Below are 23,231 nucleotides of genomic sequence, written 5' to 3'. Positions count from 1 at the left end.
AGCTGTCAATCTCTAGCTGTTCCTCAGATTCCTTTACCAACATTTTTCTTTTTGTTAGGAAGGCATAATGTGAAGGTAGTAACAAGATGGGGAATGACAATGGCCAGTGTACGTGCGAGTTTTTGTTTAAGCTAATTCTTAAGCGAGACACTGGCTGAAAACGGTTGTGGAGCGCTGTCCTATGAGATCCCTTAATTTCACCAAGTGCCATCCTCCAGAAATGAAGCCAATTTGTAAATAATTGACAAGTCTTAAGAACACTTGTTGGGTAATTTCTATCTGTAGCAGTAAAAAACTGCCTCCGTTAGGCAGGGCGTAGAATCCAGTAATGACTGGAAAGAGAACTAAGTTGCAACTTAGCTTTAGCATTTATTAGCTGCATGCTCTTGGGCAGGTTAAATAACCTCCTATTTTTCATCTGTAAAATGGAGAATACTTACTTGAGATTTAGCATTAAGCACAGTGCCAGGCACGAAGATGAGAAAATGACAGAGCCGTTTGCTCTAATGGTTAGAGACAATGAGAGCCAGTTTTGAGTTACTCTGGTGACTCTGCAGGGAGGGCAGAGGTGGAACACTAGAGTCTCTTTCAGGAAAAGGACGGTGCTGGGTCGGTTTTCGGGTCCAGTAGAACCGCTCACTCCTGCTCCAAGGTATCTGCCCCCGAAAGCGCCTCCAGAGGCCACACCCAAGGACACCGCCCAGGATTCTAGGACACCTCAGGGGCGCTTGTGGTTTGGCTCCTGGTCCAGCCGGCCCGGGCTGGACAAACCCGCGGTCCGCTCCAACTCACCTGCTAGGCAGGTGCGCACAGCCCGAGGCTCGACCCGGGAGGGCGGGCGCGGTGGGCGGGGGCGGAGAATGTGAAGCTCCCGGCGCATGGCACCCGCCGCCCAGTCGCCGCGGTGGCTGCCGGGATGCGCCGCAGCGAATGGTCGCGCCGGGCGCAGCTCTGAGCGACCTTTCACCCGCGCCCAGCGGTCCCGGGCGGTGGCACAAGGCGGAAGCCATGGCGGAGGCGGTGGCTGCAGCGGACGGGACGGGCGCGGGCTTCGGTTCTGCAGCGGACCGGGACCGGGAGCCGGACCCGGACCGCGCCGGGCGGAGGCTGCGGGTTCTTTCGGGCCATCTGCTGGGCCGGCCCCAGGAGGCTCTGAGTACCAATGAGTGCAAAGCGCGGAGAACCGCGTCGGCGGCCACGGCGGCGCCCACGGCCACACCCGCCGCGCAGGAGTCGGGTACCATCCCCAAGAAGCGGTGAGTAGCGGTCTGTGGAAGGAGCTGGTGGCAAGGGAGCTTGCAAGGCCTGTGCTGCGAGAGGGCACAGGCGAGGTGGGAAAGGAGGTGACACGGGTGGGCAGAAGGCATCTCGGTCCCTGAAAGTAGGGACCCCACCTCTCTTTCAAGAGGGAGTGTACGAGACCCTGAACACTCTTAGGAAGGGGGCAGGATGAGATGGTGGATTTTGGTCACTATTTGAGGGTAACAGATCTGAAGAACTCTCATTGGGAAAGGTTTTAAAGGGATTCTTTTTCCTGGGTTCTTAGTGCCAGGCATTCATTCTCTATCTTGAACGAATACTTCGGGGGCTGAGAGCTTGGATGGGTAGCAGAGGTTCTGTTGTGCTCCTCCAATGAGATTTAAGTTTGTACTAGTTGATCACAGGGATCTCTCTTAATTCGTGAAAGCCTGATGTGGGGGGAACTGGTGGTGCCATGCAAATAGGTGCTGATTGGTTTCTGTGGGGTAGTTTCCGTTTGCTTACTGGCACGGTCTTTGACTTGAGGGAGGAAACTGAGTAAGTAAGACGCAATAAACTACAAACATTAGTTAGTGATATAGGGTATGGGTAGTATAGCTACTGAGCTCTGTGTAACGAGAAGCTAAAAGTCTGTGGGTGAGGGATGTAAGAGATCTTGACTTACAACTTTTTGAGGACATCTTAATCTCTGATGAAAGCCACTGGGAGAAGCTATTTTCATAGATGTGGCTTTGTCAGCGTGGATAAACAGAGAATGAAAAAAGATGTTGCTACTGTTTAATGTGTACTTACAGTGTGCCAGAGATTGTGCTAAATCCTTTATTTTTTACTGCTTCCCAAGCTATGGGGTAGGTGTCTTTTTCTGCCATTTACAGGTGAAGAAATTTTCAAAAAGGCGTCTGCTGCAGGCTTAGCAGGTATGCTGTGTTCAGCAGGTTAGAATTTGAAAGCACACCAAACTGACTTCAGGGCCAAGTTCTTAGGCTATACTGCTTCTGATGAAGTAAGTCGTTAATTCAACATACATGAGTTTGTACTCTACAACGTACACACTGTACTAGCAATACAGAGATTTAAAAATGCAGTATTTACTGCAACGGAACTAATAGCCTATAGGTGAAGTTATTATATAGTGTGATAAGAAATTTAGCTGGTAACTGTAGCACATGGTAACTTCCCAGTTTGGGGTATGTGTTTGTTAGGGCAAAGGCTTCCCAGAGTAAGGATTATTTGAGTAAATATTGAAGTTTGTGTTGGTAATAGTCTGCCAAAACGGTTCTTGGCAGACAGGCAGTATGTTCACAGGTGAGGAAGTGAGAGACAGATTAGGAAACTACTGGGAGTTAAATGTGGCAGAATAAGGTGAGAATGACTGGGGATCAAGGCTAGAGAGGTGAGTCTTGTTTGCAGGACTTTATGTGGGGCAAAACATAATTAGATTTACCTTTTAGAAATGTCACACTGAGACCAAATTGAAGAAGGTTGAGCAGTTTAGCAACATAATGATTAGGAATATAAACATGGGTTTGAATTTCTACTACACAATTTCAGCTGTATGATCTTGGGCAAGTCATTTCTCTCAGAGCTTCAGCTCTCTCATTTATAAAAATGGGGACAATAATTTCTAATTTGCAGTGTTGCTGTAAAAATTGAAAAATATAAAGTTAAATGGTCAGTTGCTTAGTGCAATACCTGTTACATAAACTCTCAACAAATGGTAGCTGCAATTTTCATTGTGTCTAAAGACAGACCAATTCGGAGACTGCTATCCCAATGAGAAATGCTGGGATTCTGAACTAAAGCATAATATTGGTAGTAGACAACCTATTTGAAAAAATATCAGGAGGCAAATTTTTCAGAACTTGGTTACTGAGTGGTTGGGGGCACAAGAAGGAATCAAGGATCACATCTTGTCCTGTGGCTTCACTTAATGTTATATTAGCTGTTGTTGGTTTCAGAACTTTTAACTTTTCTAAATGGCTTCATGTACATTTATGTCTACTCACTTGTAAGCATTTGTATGTGATTGTACATTTACACGCAGGTTCATCATACTCTTAGAACTAAGTAGGGAGGGCAGGTTTTCCTTACGGTTAGATTTAGTGGTCTTGGTCTACTGAATTCATAGAAAAAATAGTATGTTTGTAAGGCACACTGAGGTGATGGATGAGGCTTCCCATGGCTGAAAGTGCCCTGTGTGGCTGTTGCAAGGACTGAAGACATCAATAGTTCAGGCATGACTGCATACAGCTGGTGGGAAGCTCTGGTCTTTGGTTCTGGCTTAGATAGATGGCTAGTGGTAAAATCTGGTCCTGTATGAGTACGTTGAAGTTTAATCAAAGTACGAGGGAATACAAAAACTTTATTAGATGACATATCAAAAGTTTCTTCAGAGAGTGATTTACTTGATAGATTATTCATGGAGAACCCAGGTCTCTTTTCTACTTCCTGCTGCTTAGCTGGGCTTCAGGTTGCCAGCAACAGAACTAAGCCTAAAGGAAAGGCAAATGATGGAGCAAGAAAGAACCAGAGTGGATGTCCAATAAAGTGTGAATATGACTGTATGTCAATTATTTTGGAATCATTTGGTGATTTGTGTATTACTCTTTTCCTTTTCTTACATTGGATGATGGCATTGGTTGTAATTATTTTATCTCATGGCTGGTTATACTTAAATTCATCATGGGCTTAGGGTAGTGACTTCTTGAAACTCCATGTTTCATTCCTCTTGCAGATTATTCATGCATATGTTAATTTACTTAACATTTATAGGGTAGTTGATTCATGATAAGTACTGTCCTAGGTAGTGGAGGTAGGGATGAATAAATAGTCCTTGGCCCCAAAGAATTCACAATCTAGGAAAGGAGAGACACATTCCAGTACAGTTTGATTAGAGCCATTGTAGTTATGGGTACACATGTAGCACAGAGGAAAGAAAGAGTGATATGCTCTACCTAGGGAGTTAGGGGTGGCTTTCTGGAGAAGGTTTTAAAATGTGGATGATAGTTTGGTAGGTTGATTGGATGGTGAGAAGAGTTTATATTCCAGGCAAAAGGAATGGCAATATGGCAAAGCAAGGAGGCATGAAAGTGCTCATTGTATTTAGGTAATTAGACAATTCAGTTATTGGTAGAGGTGGGAGTAAAGTGAAAAGAGGAGAGTAGTGGCAGGTCATGGAGGCCTTTGGCCTATGAATCATCAGTTCATTCATTTAGTTACTCATTCTTGAATGCAACATATAGCCATGAACAACAACTCTGTTCTTATGGAACTTATATTCTAGTTGGAGCAGAGATACTGAACAAACAATAATATTAGTATGTCAGGTGGTGATAAATGCAATAAAAAATGAAGCAGGTGTTAGAGAACCCTTGAAGGAATTAAACTGGGAAGAGACACAGTCGGATTGGGTTTCAGTTTGAGGGAAGTCACTTCAGCTGCAGTGTTAAGAATGTATTGCAAAAGGGTAAGGATGCACATAGGAAGATAAGTTAGGGAAAGGCTGTTGTGGCATGTGAGAAATGATTAAGGATTAAACTAAGATGATGGCAGTAAGAATAGGGAGGAAAGGATGGGTTTGAGAGTTTTGGAAGGTAGTGCATTAGGTGATAATTCAAAATTATATGACTAAATTAATGCCATGGGAGTTTGGAGACTGAATGAAAATAGAAAAGGAATGACAGAATTCTGAGGAATGACATTTAAGAGTGCTGACCTGAGGCAGAAGGATTGCTTGAGCTCAGGAGTTTGAGACCAGCCTGAGCAAGAGCGAGACCCTGTCTCTACTAAAAATAGAAAAATCAGGTGGCCATTGTGGCACAGCCCCATAGCCTCAGCTATTTGGGAGGCTGAGGCAGGGCAGGAGGATCACTTGAGCTGAGAGTTTGAGGTTGTGATGATGCCCCTGCACTCTATCTGGGGTGACTGAGCGAGACTCTGTCTCAGAAAAAAGAAAATAAATAAAAGTGCTGACCATCCGAAACATGTTGCTTAGTTGTCACATGGTCTTCTATGAGTTGGTTCCAATTATTTCTATATAAGAACATATATTCTCATTATTTGAAGTTTCTGAGCAGAGTTTTGAGGGTGTTGGTTTACTTTTGGACTCGTTTTTTCTTTAAGTGCATGATATTCCATGTATGATTTCTTCTTACCCTTGCTTCTGAATGCAATTTTAAGTTCTTAAAAATCATAGTAAATGGCAATTATGTATGTGACATTTTTATGCCTTGGTTTTGGATTTTTTTTTTTCACTTTTTAAAAACTATTGTAATGTTATGAAAAAGACAAGGAAAAAAATCCCTAGTGGACTTTTGGTCCTTCACACTGCTAACCACTTTCCTAATTGTAACTTTGGCTCCAACCTCCTTGTGGCTTGCATTAGTTAGAACTGCTGTATGGCAATTTTTACAGAGATTATAAACTCTTCTGGTTCAGGTCAAAAGAATATCTGGTTAAGAATGTCACTAATTAATTTACTTGCTTAGAATGTCATTTATGTATGCCATTAAAAAAATAATGTATTATTTAACATCTACCAGAAGTTTTAGTAGATATTTTGCAGAAGGAAAAAAGCTGAGTTAAACCTCTTCTAAATGTTTTCCAGGAGGGCATCCTGAATCCTGCAGGAGCTGATGCATTTCCGTAGCAAAGATTATTTGCACAAGTGACCTGACTTAGGACTTCCCATCTGTGGGCAAAATTAGAACTTATTTTGGTAGTTATGTTGAATGAAATATTTAGCCTGCTTTGAGTTCCTAGTTAGGAATTCTAGTGATAGTAGTAATAGGAGTTTAAATTTGAGTAAGTCCTAACGTGCCAGGTACCGTACTATACTAAAGCTTATGTACGTCATCTCATTTAATTCTCATAACAGCTCTGAAAACTAGGTGGTATTTTATAGTATATATGTTACAGGTGAGGAAATAGAGGCTCAGAGAAGTTAATTTGTCTAAGGCCGTATAACTATGAAATGAAGGAGATGACATTTCAACCCTATTCTTCCTTCAGAGCCCATATTCCTTCCTCTCTGCTGGATTACCATACTTGATGTTGTTCCCTGGGGAAAAATTATCTACTTACTATTCATCAAGTTGCTGTCTTTTTCATGCCAAGTTCCAAACCTTTGTGATTAAATAGATCATGATCAAATGTCATACAGTTAAGGCATTAGTTTATGTTGTACTTATTGAATAAATTATAAAACATATGATCCTGTCAAAATGAAATTCATAATTTAAGAAAATGTAATGGGTGGTTTAAAAAGTTAGACTAGCCTGGTTCCTTTTGTGAGTGAACTTTGCTATTTAACTTGTGAGAGAAGACAGTGTTGGGAATAAAGGGGAATGAAGAGGAGGAATGTGAAAGACCCAAGATCAGAGGAGAAAGAAGAGGTCATGGAGGGTTTACTCCCTGGCTGTAAGCTAACTCTGTTTTTGGATAGTGAATGAATAAGAAACCCTGAAGACTTAATATCTATGGTTAATTGGTATCATACTTTGATGAATGCATTTTAAGATGGACCAGACTTTCTCCAAATAGACTTCTTTATGTCAGAAAGTTACTGTACAGTCATCTACCCTGTGGTCACTTAATAAAAATATCTGGACATAAACTAAGTGATCTGTTTTTAGGCTGCAGAGAAATGGAGTGCTGTTGTGGTCAGATGAGATACTTTATGGAACACTTTAAAAGCAAGTGCTAAGCAAATATTACTCCTTTTGATTTTATTTCCTTGTTGTTGAGAAGATAACTTATGCTGGTAATCAGGTTAGTATGTTAATTTCAACCTTAAACTAAATCAGAGGATCCTGAGTAGATCTATCCTTTTGGCATAAGGTAATTGTCCTCCCCCAATTAGTGCTCTCTGTATTTGTTGAGTTTTAGGGGTAATATTTCATCATATCCCTGTCCCAACATCTGATTTCAGAGACCGGATACAGACAGATGGAGGTAAAAATGTCAGCTGGTTGGAGATCATGGTGTAGATCTAGATTATATAATATTTACCCTAAATTAGATAAACTTTGTCACAGGCAGTACCACAGAAGGCCACCTCTGCAGAGCCACCTCTCAGTTAGCCTAACACATGCCACCAAAATACTAAAGAATAGCCACTATGGAGGGTAGATTCTAAAGAGAGAAAGGGATGACTCCAGGTGCTTGGTGCCTTCTCTCAGAATTCTCTCACCAGCTAAATCACTCCTCCCCTGAGAAAGAGAACATGTGTGAGGATTAGGGAGAGGCCAGAAGCCTGACTCTGATGAAGTTTTTCCATATTGGAAACTGGAGTGCAGAGAACGGAAGTATTGCTGGAATGCTTTTGGAGCAACTAGGGGAAAGGACTGAAACTTGATGTAGGTGGACAGTCTTCCACCTGCCTCATTAGCATGTGTTATCTATCCCCATTGCCTACTGAATACATTACACAATTTCCTTGGTAGGGCGGTTAAGGTCCTTCAGTAGGATATGTCCTAATCAACCTTTTAAGGCCTATTTCTTATTTCCTTGATACCTACTATGTATTCTAGCTACACATTGGAATAGTTGCTATTTCCGGATCATTCCCTTCCCTTCTATTTATTTGATATGTTAGTATTTCCCAAAGTGTAATGCATATATTTAATAGCCTGATGGTTTTGAGATAATTTGGGGGTGGTACATGGATTAAAACCTTATTTGAGGCTGGGCACAGTGGCTCACACCTGTAATCCTAGCACTCTGGGAGGCCAAGGTGGGGGGATCGTTTGAGCTCAGGAGTTCGAGACCAGCTTGAGCGAGAGCGAGACCCTGTTTCTAGTAAAAATAGAAAGAAATGATCTGGACAGCTAAAATTATATATATAGAAAAAAATTAGCCGAGCATGGTGGCGCATGCCTGTAGTCCCAGCTACTCCGGAGGCTGAGGCAGAAGGATTGCTTAAGCCCAGGAGTTTGAGGTTGCTGTGAGCTAGGCTGACGCTACGGCATACTAGCCCAGGCAACAGAGTGAGACTCTGTCTCCAAAAAAAAAAAAAAACCTTCTTTGAGTAGTTATAAAATATTTATATATATACTTTCTGGTTAAATTTTATTGAACTATTACATAATTTATTTCAAAAACAAATGAACAAATCATAAATTTACAATTTAATTTTTGCAGAGTGAACACATCATTTTATTGTATTTAGATTAAGAAATTGCATTACCAGTAGTGCACTAGAAGACCCCTTTCATGCTCATCCCAGTGGCTTCTCCCACCAGGTTAACAGCTACCTTGACTTCTAACACCATAGTTTAGATTTGCCTGTTTGAACTTTATATAAATGGAATCATACAGTGTGTACTTTTTTGTGTTTGGCTTCTTTCTGTCAGTATTATGTTTGTGATACTTATCGATGTTGTGTCTAGTTGTATTTCATTCATCATCATTGCTGAATAGTATTCTATTGGGTGGATATATACCACAGTTTACCTGTTCTGTTATTGATGAACATTTAGGTGATAGCTTCCTTTTGGTTTGTGTTGTTATTTGTTTTAATATGAAATGCATATCAAACTATTGTTTTTTATAGATATTACTGCATAGGAAGAGGATCAAGTAATTAAAACAGTGTTTAGTATTATATTAATTTTTCTTAAGTATATTAATTATCTGAAGTAATAAAATGTTCCCAGGTACTAAATCATTCTTATAAATATATTAGATTTTTAAAAATAGTGACCTTAAAATCATTGAAATGTTAAAATATTATTATGAATTTATAAGACTTCAGCTTAAAAATCACTAAATCCGTTAGTCAATTATACATTTTATTTTATTTATTTTATTTTTTTGATATAGAGTCTCACTCTGTTGTTGCCCAGGCTAGAGTGCTATGGCATCAGCCTAGCTCATAGCAACTTCAAACTAAGTGTCAGTTACACTTAGTCTGACTTATAATAACTACCCTCACCAGTGAACAAAGTTAAATTAGCAAGCCAATGGACTAATTCATGATGAAAAAATGTTGAGCCTTGTGGCTATTTTAGTTGTCTTGTTTTTCTCTGTAGGAAATCAAAGTATAATCAGATGAAGGTAGCTTGATGAGGGCAAGAGGAAATATTCTGTGATTCAGATATTTCTTAGTGTCATGCTACCAAAGCTTGATAGCATTCGTTTATTTTAAGTCATATGTTTAGCAATCTTGGAAACATGAAATGTGTAGCAGTGTGAATTTTTCTATTTTTTTGGTAAGGGGTTTAAATTATTACACTTACACTAAGCTATTTAAATCACTTTACTTATTTGAAAAGGAATTGTTAAATAGTTGTACTGTCAGATTGAGGCACTCTGCAATTATAAAGTTTTCCTGTTGACATTTTTAGAAATAATTTTGTAGGACCTGTAGCTAGATATGAACATGATTTTTAATTTTTTTAAAAGCATATACATTTTAAAATTAAGCATAAAAAATTACAAAATTCCCCCCTTCATTGGACTTTTTTGTTTCTAATGGGAGCTCAGCTTCAAAAAAAATTTTTTTACATAAAAAGCCAGTAGTAATAGTATTTCATGTGTAGAATATTTTTTTGGTAACATATCTTTTCAGGAGTATATCTGTTTTATTGACCAAATCTTGATATCTTTCTCATCACTTTTATTTTTTACTTTACTTTCATGATTTCCTTTAGGTTATCTTGATCTAGAAGTAATTAAACATACAACCAGACAATAAGGATTTTAATTAACACAAAAAAGTCTTCAAGGATTTTTTTAAAACTTCCATGTATTGTACTACATATGAAATTGGTTTGAATTTAGCTGATATTGAGGTTGGTTAGCTAGAAATCTAGCACTAGGGCTTAAGTTTCCTACTTTTCATTTCTCAGAAGTTCTGCGATCATATCTTTTTCTCATTGTTTAAATTGGAAAATATAGGAAAAAGTTTGGTTATCATCTGAACTGAATAGCAAAATATCTTTTATTAGAATTTTGATTATTGGAATTTTATCAGAAAAACTTTTTTTTTTAAAGTTATTAGATAGCTAAACTTTTAAATTGTTAACGCAGAATGAAAGTGGGCTAAATCATTTTTTCCTTTTTCTTATTTTCTAGTGAAAAATATCATGACTAGAAATAGTAATGGTAGAAACCATGCTTATATCAGGGTGCTTGCAATTTATTACTAGTTAGAGAAATAGTAATCTGACAATTAACCTGTATGTGAATGGAGACTTAAAAGTGAAAATTTTCCATTTTAAGAATAAAGGAAGGAACTCTTTATGGTCTTAATAAGGCTAAATCTAAATATTTCACTTAAAGATTGTACAGTCCAGGGAAATGTAAAAATAGCGAATGTGTACATCATGTATATCATGGGAGAATACTGCCACCTTGTGTATATGTGATGCTATTTTATGTCTCCATTTTCTTTTGTTACACCAACTAATACTTTGCTTTTTCACTGTTTGATACTGTGGTCAGATGTGTAAATGTGTAAAACATTTGTTTTATTTTTTATGCAGTAAAATCAAGCCAACTTTTGTTTGGGGAGGGGATGGAGGAGGGGCCTTATATTTTGAAAACGTTAAGTTTGTTGTAGTTAGTTTTAAGAATTGATATGTCTGAGAGGTTGTACTGGTTAATTGACCTCTGGAGTTAGCTGAGAATTGCATCCTTTTACTTGAATCTTATGGGAAGCTGGTGATCTTTAATCATTCCTCATTTCAGTGTTTGCAGTGCTTTGGGGTTATTCTGAATGGCAGAATTCATTACACTGTAGGAGGCAGAGGGCATTTGGCTTCTGACACAACCATATTCCTTGATTTTTAAATGTTTTCCCTCAGGTCAAGTGCAGAAGAATGACTGCAATCCAGGTTGAGCATCCCTAGTTTGAAAATCCGAAATCTAAAATGCTCCAAAATCTGAAACTTTTTGAGAACTGACATGAGATAGTGACACCTTAATTTCTGATGGTTCAATGCACACAAACTTTTTCATGCACAAAATTATTAAAAATATTGCATAAAATTACCTTCAGGCTATGTGATAAAGTGTATATGAAACATAAATGAATTTCATGTTTAGACTTGAGTCCTATCCCCAAGGTATCTCATTATGTATATACAAATATTACAAAATCTGAAAAAATTCAAAATCCAGACAATTTTGGTTCCAAGCATTTTGGATAAGAGATAGTCAACCTATAGTAACATGTAATAGTGCTTTGAAAAATATTGATGTGGAAAAAAAATGGGTTCCTTTAAATCATTTTGGCTACCTGAAGGTATGACATAGAAGGTTTCAAATATTACCATTCTGAAGAGAAAGAATCGTAAGACTGGGAATCAGCCTTTGGAAGCTCATGTCTAGCTTAACGGCAAGACCAGGAGTTCTTCTCTGGGCACAGTTTTTTTATTTGAAAAATGAGCAGCTAACCTAGGTGGTTCCTACAGATCCTTTTAGCTTTTGAATTCTGTGACCATGTAGAGTTTTACTCTAATTTTAAAATGTTAATGATAATGTAATGCCCTTCAATGTCCTTATACTCTTATCTTCCCTATAAGAAATTATTTTATTTAATACAATTTAATGTAATCATAGTTGGTGTTTAACTATCATAGTATATATTAGTAATTTGAGGGGATGCATGTGTATAAAAGTTTAAAACCAGAAGCCTACAAAATTTACCTACTTTTTATTTAACACATGGCATACTTGGAGATGTCAGAAGATTGGTTTGTGGTTAATCTAGATTTTAATTATATACTATTTAAGCAACATAACACTGTTTTGGGCACAGATGCATTCCAAATGCCTACATTTCACCTTCTAAGAGGACTCCAGAAGTTGGTATAAATATGATAGAGCACTTAATATTAGCGTAGGTAGGGAAATAAGACATGAGCAGAGGAACTACGGAATGGGTAGTGTAAACAAAGAGGGTGCTAAGTAAGAAAACATACTGTAACAATAACAAGGTAAGGGTAATTGCAAGTGTCACAGAATGTTAGCTTAGGTAGGAAAGTGAGACATAAGTAGAGGAAATACAAAAATAGGCAGCATGAACAAAGGAGATGCTGAGTAGCAATAACAAGATAAAGGTAACTGCAAATGTCACAAGAAACATAACAGAAGCAATGCAGGACACATTATAGATGTTTTGGTCCCTGCCCCCCAGTGTGGACTTTGGGTGCCAGGCCTAACCATGTAAGGTGGAAGACACCCCTGCCCCATGGCAGGGAAGAGACATCATCCCCATTGGTCAAGAAAAAAGGGAAAGAGACATCATGAAAGGAGGCGAGGCCAAATGAGAGAAAAAGGGTTGACACATATTCCCCAGGGCCACTGTTTGTTTAAAAGTGTGCCCACTCCTACCCTTTTGGGAATGTACTATTGCTTACTAATAAACTTCTTTGCTCACTGATTTAAACTTCTGTGTCCCTTGCTTGCTTTCTTCTATCATGAGGAGACAAGAACTGAGGTGTTCACATCAACTGCTGGTAACAATATTAACCAGTTTCCTGACTGGGATGAAAAGAGAGAAACAAGTTTGTTTTGGTAGTTGGAAACTTGGGAGTTCTTTAGGGTATTACCCAATTTGAAAATTTAAGGTCAAAGATTGTTCAGTATGTAAATGTCTTCATTTTGTAGTATGTAGCAGCAGATCTTTCCTGTTCACCTTCATTTTTTTCCTTGTAAAGTGCTAAGAGTGAGCCTTTATAACCAGGTTTAGGTTTTTACTTTGAGGCAATCTGGGTATAATTTTTTTAAATTCTAGGAATAATTTTAAGGAAAATGATTCTTACTGTTAAGCTTCATAAACATGCCAAATTCATCATGTGTGCTAGAAGTGATTTCTCAGGCAAAATGACTTTGTTGGTATTTTGCATTTATTTTGTGTAATACCAAATTACCATTTTGTAGAGTACAGAATTCATGATAAATGTGTAAATTCACTAATAAAATACATTCACATATAAAAATCTATGTGTATATTATAAAACATTAAGTAAAGATGTTACTTTTTAAAAATATACATATTCCTTTAATGTAAATTTTTATGGAAATAAAATACTAAGTAAATTACATGTAATAAAAGTAGAGAGAGTTTACTCATGAACAAAAGCAAAGTAGTAAATAACTGAATCTGTTTGTTTGTTTGTTTGTTTTAAGAGACAGAGTCTCGTTTGTTGCCCAGGCTGGAGTGCAGTGGCTATTCACAGGCAAAATCACAGCGTACTGCCTCAGCCTCCTGAGTAGCATAATCTGTTCTTGACACACAAAAAAGGAAGTAAAATCTTAAGTGTATCAAAGGCAACATTAGTCATGAGGTTTTTCTGTACAGATTTTTCGAAAAATTCTCTTCCAAAACCTCCCCTTACAGTGAAGTAGGAATGTTATGGGATTAGAAGAAAATATTTGGTGTTAGTTTATAACTGACTTATCTACAAATCCAGTTTCTTGATTGTTAGTCTTCAGATATTTGAACAGTTTTGTATAGGGACTGTAGTTTTTATTGATAGTAAACCATAATTTTAAAGAGCATTCCTGGTTCTTTGTCACAATTTTGTGTATAGATAGAGGTTTCAATTCATAATTAATTCCCTGTATCTGGTTCAGTTGTGTTATGTTCATGTTCCACTTGTTTGAAAAGCCTCTGAACTAGAGCAGTAATTATGATTTTAATAAAAATTTAGTTGTCAATTGTCATTTTCTTCTTTCTTGAAAATTACGGAGAATTAGAGGAACACTTTCTAAGTGTATCTTCATTTCAAAATTTTAATGCAGCAAATAACTTTTAAGATAGAGAAAGGTTTTCGTCAGGTTATTTGCATCATAAACTGCACAGTTGAATTTATAATAAGATTCACCACCAGTTTATTTCAGTAGCCAAGATCACAGTAGGGTACCATGCTATAACATGTAATAAAAACTGACACCATACATCAGTGTGGTTGCTTATTGTCTTCTGCACGGGCCAAGACCTATCTATTCTTATGTGATTTGCAGAATTGAATGATTAAGTCATTGGTTTTGATGAAAATGATTTTTAAAACTATGAAATACTGATATTTAGAAATTAAAAAAACATATTGTTTTGGAATACTAAAAACTGGTGTAGTCATCAACTATTATGATATGTAACTCAAGGTAGAGATTGGTGGTTACATGGAAGTTGAAGGATTTAGAATGTTGGTAAACCCAGCACTGAGATTTTTAATCTACTTTCTAATATATACAGAACTTTGTTTCTTGTTCAAGTGAATTCTTAGTTTTAATTGTAAAACTTTTTAGGCTGTCCAACAATGTAAACTCAATAACATGTACAAAATATAACATATTTGCACTTAAAGCATATCATATTCCTTTTTTCATCTTTTTCTTTCTTCCTCCTTTGAATGGATTAAATTTATTGGTTGTAGCCTTCTATAAAGTAGGTGCTGCTCATCAGAGTGATTCTGTATTGAGAAATATTAATATGTAGACATTTTAATAAGTGCTCATTTTATTTAAACTAATACAATATCAGTGGGCATAAGGTCTTTTAAATGATTGTAAAAGTTAATAATCAATGATACACTGTTTTGAGATGTTTAGCATAAGTCTCATTTATCTATTTTTTTCTTATTAGGCAAGAAGTTATGAAATGGAATGGATGGGGATATAATGATTCCAAATTCTTCTTCAATAAGAAGGGCCAAATTGAGTTGACTGGGAAAAGGTAACCTGGATTTGTTTACTCCTTCTTTTGTTCCATCTTTTCCTCTTTCTTTCTATAAATAATTTTAAACATGCATAAAAATATAATTATCCCTCTTCCAATTTAAAAATTGTCAACATTTTGCCATAATTGTTTCTTTTGTTTTCCTGTAATATTTCAAATTCTGACATTGTCAAGTCACCTCTAAATATTTATATATATACTCCTTAAAAAATAAGGACCTAATATAATCAATCATATGATACCATCGTATCTTCAAAATAACATTTTATATCTAATTATCCAGTCCATATTCACACTTCCCTAATTGTCTCACAAATGCCTTTTATAGGTAGTTTATTTAAATCAAGATCCAAATAATGTCTACAACCACCTTACCACCCAATCCCCACGCCATTGATTTTTGAAAACAACTTTATTTTTATAAAGGTCTGGTAATTTCCATCTGAGTGTGAGTTACTATGAAAGGTGAACAGTTTTAGGTCTGTGTGAATGTAAATAGTATTTTAAAAATTAGTTTCTGAGTTATATTAGAGAAGAAGTGATGAAGAAAGATCAGTTATTTGTAAGATAGTGTTCACATTTCTGAAATGTTTTGGGTAGATACTGGTTTGTCTATTGAATTTTGATATAACTTTTGAAAGGGCAGCAAGTACAAATATGTAATACTTGTATGCTGGCTCTAAAAATTGAGACCAAGTAAAAATTGGATTAGATGTATTATAAGTCTATTTTAGTATTGCACTTTGAATTAATATCTATTGGGCATTAGGTTAATGTTTTTTTAAACTTATATGCTATATCAACATATTGAATTGTCAGCAAAGAAATAAGTTTTATTCCTTTGGAAAAGTTATTTATTTCCTTTTTGTTGCAACATAATCAAGCCATCTTTCTGACTTATATGTATTTTGACCTAAAATAAAACCTCAGGAGTAGTGATTAGGAACTCATCTTAATGAACGAATGAAGATGTATATTAAATTTTTTTAATAGGAAAAATAAATATTATCTGTGTTCTTATTCCCATCCCTAAGTGTGACTGGGTAGCATGCAGATGGCAGCTTAGTTGAGAAGTTGTGTAATTCAGGTAGAAGGAATTACTGGTGTTCTAAATGTGAGTCTTTTATTTTTTAAATAGAGCAGTAATGTCTAGTACAGTAGAAACTTATCCATGTGGAGACTGGCATTTAAAATCTTCTGAGGAAAAAAATAAGTCTTCTGAATTTAAAACTTCTTTTCATCTGTAGACTCTCTTAAGAGAGTGAAAAGGTACATCACAAAGAGAAAATGTTTAATACATATATTCTTGATTCTATAATATATAAAGACTTCTTATATATTAATGAGAAAACAATAAACCCTAGGAAAATGAGCAAAAGCCGTGAACTGACATTCAAAATACAGGATATCCAAGTGGACAATAGATATACACATAGATGCTAAATCTCATAAGTAATCAACAAAATTCAAATTAAAACTCTAATGAGATAAAATAGAATGTCTCAGAGTTTCAGTTGTAGAATTTTTATTGTGTTCTTCTTTATTTCTCTACTGAGATTTTTTTCTGTTACTCACTGGGAGAATATTTTCTGTTTTGTCCTTTAGCATAGTTATAATAGCTGCTTTAAAATCCTTGCGTGCTATTTCTAGTATGTTGGGGCATTTTGGTGTCAGTCATTAATTGCCCTGTCTCTTGATTATGGATCACATTTTCTTATTTGTTTATGTCTAGTAATTTTGGAGTGTATCTTTGGAGTGTTTTGCATTATGTCTTGTAGGTACTCTGGATTCTGTTACATTCCTCTGAACAGACCTTTTTTTTTTTAAATCAAGCAATTAACTTAATTAATCTCAGATTCCAAATCTGTCCCTCTGTGGTGGCAAGCAGCTAGATTGTTAAATTCTTTTAAGCTTAACTGGGCTGCTTGGAAGACTTTAATACATACTCCATACATGTGTAATTCTGGGTCAGCCAAACATTTGGAGAGAGTTAATACATAGGTCCCTCTCTGACTTTCTTCTTTCTGTGATTTCCCTGTATACTTTCCAAATCTAGTATTCACTCCAAACATTCTCTTCTGGTTCTTCAAGCCAGGAAAACTATGGGTTTTCAGCAGTTTTGTTACCTTTTTATGGCACCAGCTAGGGCCTGTCCTTAAGGCTAAAAACCTATTTAAAAAAAACAAAGCAAAACTGGAAAGTCATGTAGTGCTTTTTTCCTTCTTCCAAGTGTAGGACACTCCTCTGTCCTATTTTTGCCTGCTTTTGGTCTGTCTATACTGCCTTCAGATAGCTGGGTTTTGTTCGTTTTATTTTGTTTTTGTCCAGAGTTTATAGTTGCTTGTGGGATAGTTTGCTTGATAGGAGCTGCTTGACCATTACTGGAAGGAGAATCTAAGCTTTAAATTTAAATGAAGATACCTTGCTCTAATACTTTACCTTCATTGTACCTTAGGTACCCTCTTAGTGGCATGATTTTACCAGCTTTTAAAGAATGGATCCAAAATACCCTTGGAGTAAATCTGGAGCATAAAACTACCTCTAAAGTAAGTAAATAAGAATGATTACTAACACGCTTAACAGTGTTTTTTATATTGGTCTTGTTAAGTTGTTAGGGGCATTTTTTTAGTGTCACAGATCTAGTTTCTAATCTCAGAATTTATCTGAGATATATTTGACAAACTTTTCATCTTCTCTGAGACTTGGTTATTTTAATTTGAGAAGTGGGAATAATAACTGTACTGCCTCTCACAGGGCAGTAATGAAGTGCAAATTATTTACTTTCCTGAGAGCACTTTCTTACAAAAACATAAGTTACTATTATTTTTAGATTGTTTAATAGATTGACAGTAATCTAGGATTAATATAGAATAATTTAAAATAAGAATATAATTTTACATTCAGTATTAGAACATTTAAAATATTTGAAGAATTACAAAATGAAAATTTGATTAAGATATGAGTGATAGAGAATTTTAGTTTATATAATTTCGCTTTTCTGAAAGTGAGATTAGAAAATTTTAAACTATACATATGAAACTTATGAAATATTTAGCACTTCTTTATTATTATTTTTTTATTATTTTTCTATAGCATGCTATTCTACATGTCTCTTACTGGATATAAGTTCCATAAGTATATAGGGGCTATATCTTTAAATATATTCTTCACTGTATCCAACATGTTATTAAGAAGTATAGGTATTTAGTGAGTATTTATTAGGTTTATTTATAAATCCACAATGATTTAATGCTAGTTATTAAATTAGGCTGAACAATTAATTCAGTTTCTCCTCTCAAACCAAAGGCTTTTAACTTTTTTTAAACGTCTCTTTTTCATCTCTTAAATTCTCTCTGTGTCTCTCATTTGTAATTACTCGTTTTTGACATTGATACAATCTGCATACTATATTTAGAAATTTCAGTAGGTTTAGATGCACTCTTTTTTTCTGCTTTTGAGCCCTTTTCAATTTTTAATGACTTAAAAATTAATTAATCAGTATATTTTGTTGAGGTTTTTTGGTCATTTGCTTCTACAACAGGATAAATTTCATGAGGTCAAGATTTTTTTTTTCTATTGAACTCACGCTTGTATCCCCAGGGCCTAGAAGAGTGCCTGGCTTATAGCAGGCACTCAGTAAATATTTATTATATGAATGAATACGGTACCTTAATGACAGACTGAGATAATATAGAAGTAACATATATTTTTATTTATTATTCTTATATAATACTTCCTTTTTTCCCAAATACTATATTATAGCTTTTTTTTCCCAATAGCAGATTTGATTTGGCCGGCCATTTATAGACCTCTTCCTATCTACTAGGCATGCTATTAGGTGCTTTTCACAAAAATTATCACATTTTACCTTCCTTCCTTATAGTAATCGTATACATTTGGTGGTGATAATCTCATTTAACAGAGGAAGAAGCTAAGTAAGGCTCACAGAAGTTGGGTGACATGCCCAGTGTCGTATAGGTTTAATTTTAAAGTTGAGGATTAGATTTCAAGTTACCTGTTACTTGAAGTTGAGTATCAAGTTTATAATTATGCTGTGAGCTTTAAACTTTAAGCAGCTCATAAAAATGGGTTTATTACTTGTTATGAGGCTTTTTGTTAATCATTTTTAAATGGTAATTGAAGAATAAGAAATGCTAAATTTTATCTACAGGTAAAAATGTAGATAATGCAAGTCAAGTAGCATTCTTCTGTCTCCTTAATCTAAAACTGAAGATTTGAGACTTTGCTATCTTTCCTGTTCTTGATTGCAGTCTTTAGAAATAATGAAAAGGTGGGCCATAGAAGCAAAGAGGAAACATAGGGCCTTTATAACTTATATTGTAGAATATGATTAACCAGACCATTTGTTATTTGTTTTTTATTTTTATTTTTTTTGAGACAGAGTCTCACTCTGTTGCCCGGGCTAGAGTGCCGTGGCATCAGCTCACAGCAACCTCAAACTCCTGGGCTCAAGCGATCATACTGCCTCAGCCTCCCAAGTAGCTGGGACTACAGGCATGCGCCACCATGCCTGGCCAATTGTTTCTATATATTTTTAGTTGTCCAGCTAATTTCTTTCTATTTTTTTTTAGTAGAGCTGGGGTCTCACTCTTGCTCAGGCTGGTCTCGAACTCCTGAGCTCAAACGATCCGCCCGCCTTGACCTTCCAGAGTGCTAGGATTACAGGCGTGAGCCACCGCACCTGGCCTAACCGTTTGTTATTTGTTACTGTCACAAAGTTGGTTTCTGTATGCATTACTTGATATTTTCCTCTGCTTCTGTCTTATTTTAGATGAAAAAAAAAGTTGTTATTCTCCCTAAGAGAGGTATTCAAAATTTATTGTTTAAAAATAAGTCAAAGAAGCCCATTTTATTTTCTAGGCATCCTTAAATCCTAGTGATACACCTCCTTCTATTATAAATGAAGATTTTCTTCATGACCTTAAAGAAACTAATATTTCATATTCACAAGAAGCAGACGATCGAGTATTTAGAGCTCATGGTAAGCTACTTTATATTAACACTATTTATTTTTAATTTAAAAATTTTCTATAATTTAAGATGTTTTTGCATTTTTCTTTTTTAAACCACAAAACAGGTCATTGTCTTCATGAGATATTTTTGCTCAGGGAAGGAATGTTTGAGCGAATTCCTGATATAGTTGTATGGCCAAGTAAGTTTTTCTCTCTTTGCATTATTAATTTAGTATTATTAAATCTTAAGTGAATTCACTACTGGAAATATGTACTTTTTAACCCATGAGTTGTAAAAAATATAAATATTTGTATTTTTAAGAGAGTTTACTGAAGGCCAGGAAGTTCTTTCTTTACCTGACTGTCATGAACTATTGTATTTAATGGTTCATTTTGTTGTTGATGATAGTCTTCATTTTAAATGTAAATAATCATATTGGAGGTCAATGGGAAAATATTTTTCTGGTTAATTTGGAAGGTTAGTGAAATTAGTATTAATCAATGATATATTTAGGTATGTAGAAACTATTAACATAATTGATTAACATAAGCTAACAACAGTAATATGTTGACATCAGCTTGTGGGCTAAAAAGCATGGTCTAATGGTGAAACAAGTTGATTAAAACTTATATATTCTGCAGTCAAATGCTCTACCCCTGAGCTACACTCCCTAAAACTTATATATTCTGTATATGCATACTGTCTTTGAAATGAGTAATTAAATTTTGAGAAATTAATTATTTAGGTTTGGCTTGGGATGGAGGATGGATGAACTTCCTGTTATTTTGCTCTTGGTGAGGATTAGGCACTATATTTATATATATGGTTTCTTTTTTAACTCATCTCTTTTAGAAGACACTTTCAAGCAGGATACGTATATTATTTCTTGCTGTCCACTGTTGTGTTTTTAAAAACTTCCATTGATTTTCTGATTTTTTTTCTTGTCAGATCATCTTCAGAGTATATGGAGTATTTTATTTTTCAAAAAATTGGCTCATTCATGGACCCTCAGTTCTTAGATGAGCTCCTTCTACTTTACAGGGACTATCTGAGGGAAAAATTATACTTTAATATGGAGCAGGAGGGAGGTGAGATACACAGAAGGAAAATCGAAGAGCATATGTGGCAGAGATGAAATTATGTTTCTGATACTTGTGATGTATATTCTTCTGTGCATTTGGAATAGTTATGAAATAAGTCTTCTGTCTCTGTTAGTTTACTGTAGAAATTTGGCTGTTCCTGAGGAAAGGAAAAAGATATCCTCAAATAAAAGAAATATTTTTGTTTTGCCTGCCTGCATTTTTGTAGCTTTAGACTACTTCTCTAGTAAGGTTTTGGGGAAGGTTCATTCCATTTTTTATTGAAAAACACAAAAGCAAAATTTAACAATTTTCATTTTCTACAAGGTATATCTTGAGAAAAACTTTCAAGTGTACCTCCTAGATATTTTCTTCGTGTGTTTGAATATTAAAATACTGAGAGCTGGGCATGGTGGCGTTTACCTGTAGTCTCAGCTACTCCAGAGGCTGAGGTGGGGGGATCGCTTGAACCCAGGGGATTTTGAGTTCAGCCTGGGTAACATAAACCAGTCTTTAAAAACAAAACAAAACAAAACTGAAAGAATACCATAGTGGGAGTATGTGTCTTGCTTTAAGAAGTCCAAGTATTGTTTTTTTTTTGGACAAGGTCTCAGTCTGTTGCTCAGGCTAGACTGTGGTGGCATCATGATAGCTCACTGTAAAACCTTAAACTCCTGGGCTCAAGCAATCCTCCTGCCTCAGCCTCCCAAGTAACTGGAACTAAAGGCACATGCTACTACACTTCGCTAATTTTTCTATTTTTTTTAGAGACAGAATCTTCACTATGTTACTCAGGCTCGTCTTGAATTCTTGGCCTCAAACCATCCTCCCATCTCAGCCTCCCAACGTGCTGGGATTATAGGCATGAGCTACCATGCCTGGCCCCCAAATATTCTTAAAAACCCAGATTTAGGAAACGGAGTTAGTCAGTTATTGAACAGGAATTTCTTTGTTTTGTGGAATCCTTCCTATTTGGTTGGTTCCCTTATACCTTTCCTCTTCGATTTTTTTTTCCATCCCAGTTTCCAATTCAGTCCCTTATCAGTACATACTGAGGTTTTGCAGTAGCCTTAAAGGTTTTCATGCCTCAATTTTCTTGTTTTTTCAAGCCTCTCATATACTTTTGAGAGGTTAATTTTTCTAAAATGATCTCTTTGCCATCTTGTTCCATACTTCAAGAATCTGTATGAATGGTATATTCCTGGTTGAATCATGTTTATAATTTAATTCTATTGAACCTTCTAGTTTAAGGATTTCTTGGAAATAGTTTGTTTACCAACAAGTTATTGGTTCACTGAGGCCTTTTTTCAAACTTTAATGGAAATTTCCTATTGGTGATAAAGTTCAGGTTTTTCTTTGCATGAGGGCAAGTTTTGAGACAATGTGGAAATTTGAGGCAATGTGATATTCCATAAATACTGTAGTTGTCTTTAAGTATGACTTTAATCTGACTCTGAATTCTATATGTTGCGTTAATGGGATTTTTAGAACTTGTCTAAGAGTAAGGACTTATAATATATACAACTTACCTGATTTGGAGAAACAGAATTTGTTACCATTGTGCCTTTACACAGTATGGATAGATCTACCTTTCATTTAGTTTGGGCAAATAGTCACTCATATAACGCTTATTGTCAGTGGTAAGTATGCTTGTAAAACTTAGAATTTCCATTAGCAATAAGATATTTAAGAAATTTACTTATTAAATTTAGTATTAAATTCTTTTTTTTTTTTTGAGATGGAGTCTTGCTCTGTCACCTGGACTAGAGTGCCGTGGCATTAACCTCACTCACAGCAAACTTAGGCTCGTGGGCTCTTCTCCTGCATCAGCCTCCTGAGTAGCTGGGATTACAGGCGTGTGTCACCATGCCCAGCCAATTTTTCTATTTTTAGTAGAGACGGGATCTCACTCTTGCTCTGGCTGGTCTCGAACTCCTGACCTCAAGTGATCGATCCTCCTGCCTTGGCCTCCTAGAGTGCTAGGATTACAGGTGTGAGCCACCATGCCTGGCCTCAGTATTAAATATTTATACATTATTTTCAGCAGCCTAAATACCACAACTTCAGGCCTGAGAAAATACAGGCTAGATACTGTTCTAGATGCTTGAGGATAAGCAGTGAGTAAAACAAAAATCCTTGTTCTCAGGTCCCATACAATTAATTGGGGGTCAGGGAAACTAATGATAAACAAAATATATAACATAATGGGTAGTGATAAGTGGTATAAAGAA

At 35.9% G+C, this 23,231-nt stretch overlaps 1 protein-coding gene and 1 long non-coding RNA gene across 3 annotated transcripts in view; one reads left to right on the top strand and one right to left on the bottom strand.

Moving 5' to 3' along the window:
• Positions 1-873, bottom strand: part of LOC123643696 — a 44,746-nt gene extending 43,873 nt beyond the window's left edge. The window contains exon 1 of the long non-coding RNA XR_006736882.1: positions 793-873. This is a non-coding gene — a long non-coding RNA (uncharacterized LOC123643696). The remainder of the gene's footprint in view (positions 1-792) is intronic.
• AGPS (alkylglycerone phosphate synthase) overlaps positions 869-23,231 on the top strand; it is a 118,921-nt gene continuing 96,558 nt past the window's right edge. For both annotated transcript variants that reach the window (XM_045559353.1, XM_045559351.1), the window contains exons 1-5: positions 869-1,256; positions 14,855-14,944; positions 17,403-17,493; positions 19,829-19,949; positions 20,046-20,120. In XM_045559353.1, coding sequence (XP_045415309.1) covers positions 931-1,256; positions 14,855-14,944; positions 17,403-17,493; positions 19,829-19,949; positions 20,046-20,120 — 703 coding nt within the window. In that variant the 5' untranslated portion in view covers positions 869-930. The remainder of the gene's footprint in view (positions 1,257-14,854; positions 14,945-17,402; positions 17,494-19,828; positions 19,950-20,045; positions 20,121-23,231) is intronic.

Source organism: Lemur catta, chromosome 8 (genome assembly GCF_020740605.2).
Source record: "Lemur catta isolate mLemCat1 chromosome 8, mLemCat1.pri, whole genome shotgun sequence".
NCBI lineage: Eukaryota > Metazoa > Chordata > Mammalia > Primates > Lemuridae > Lemur > Lemur catta.
The sequence above is the reverse complement of the archived record's forward strand: the minus strand, read 5'-3'. Positions and strand labels throughout refer to the sequence as shown.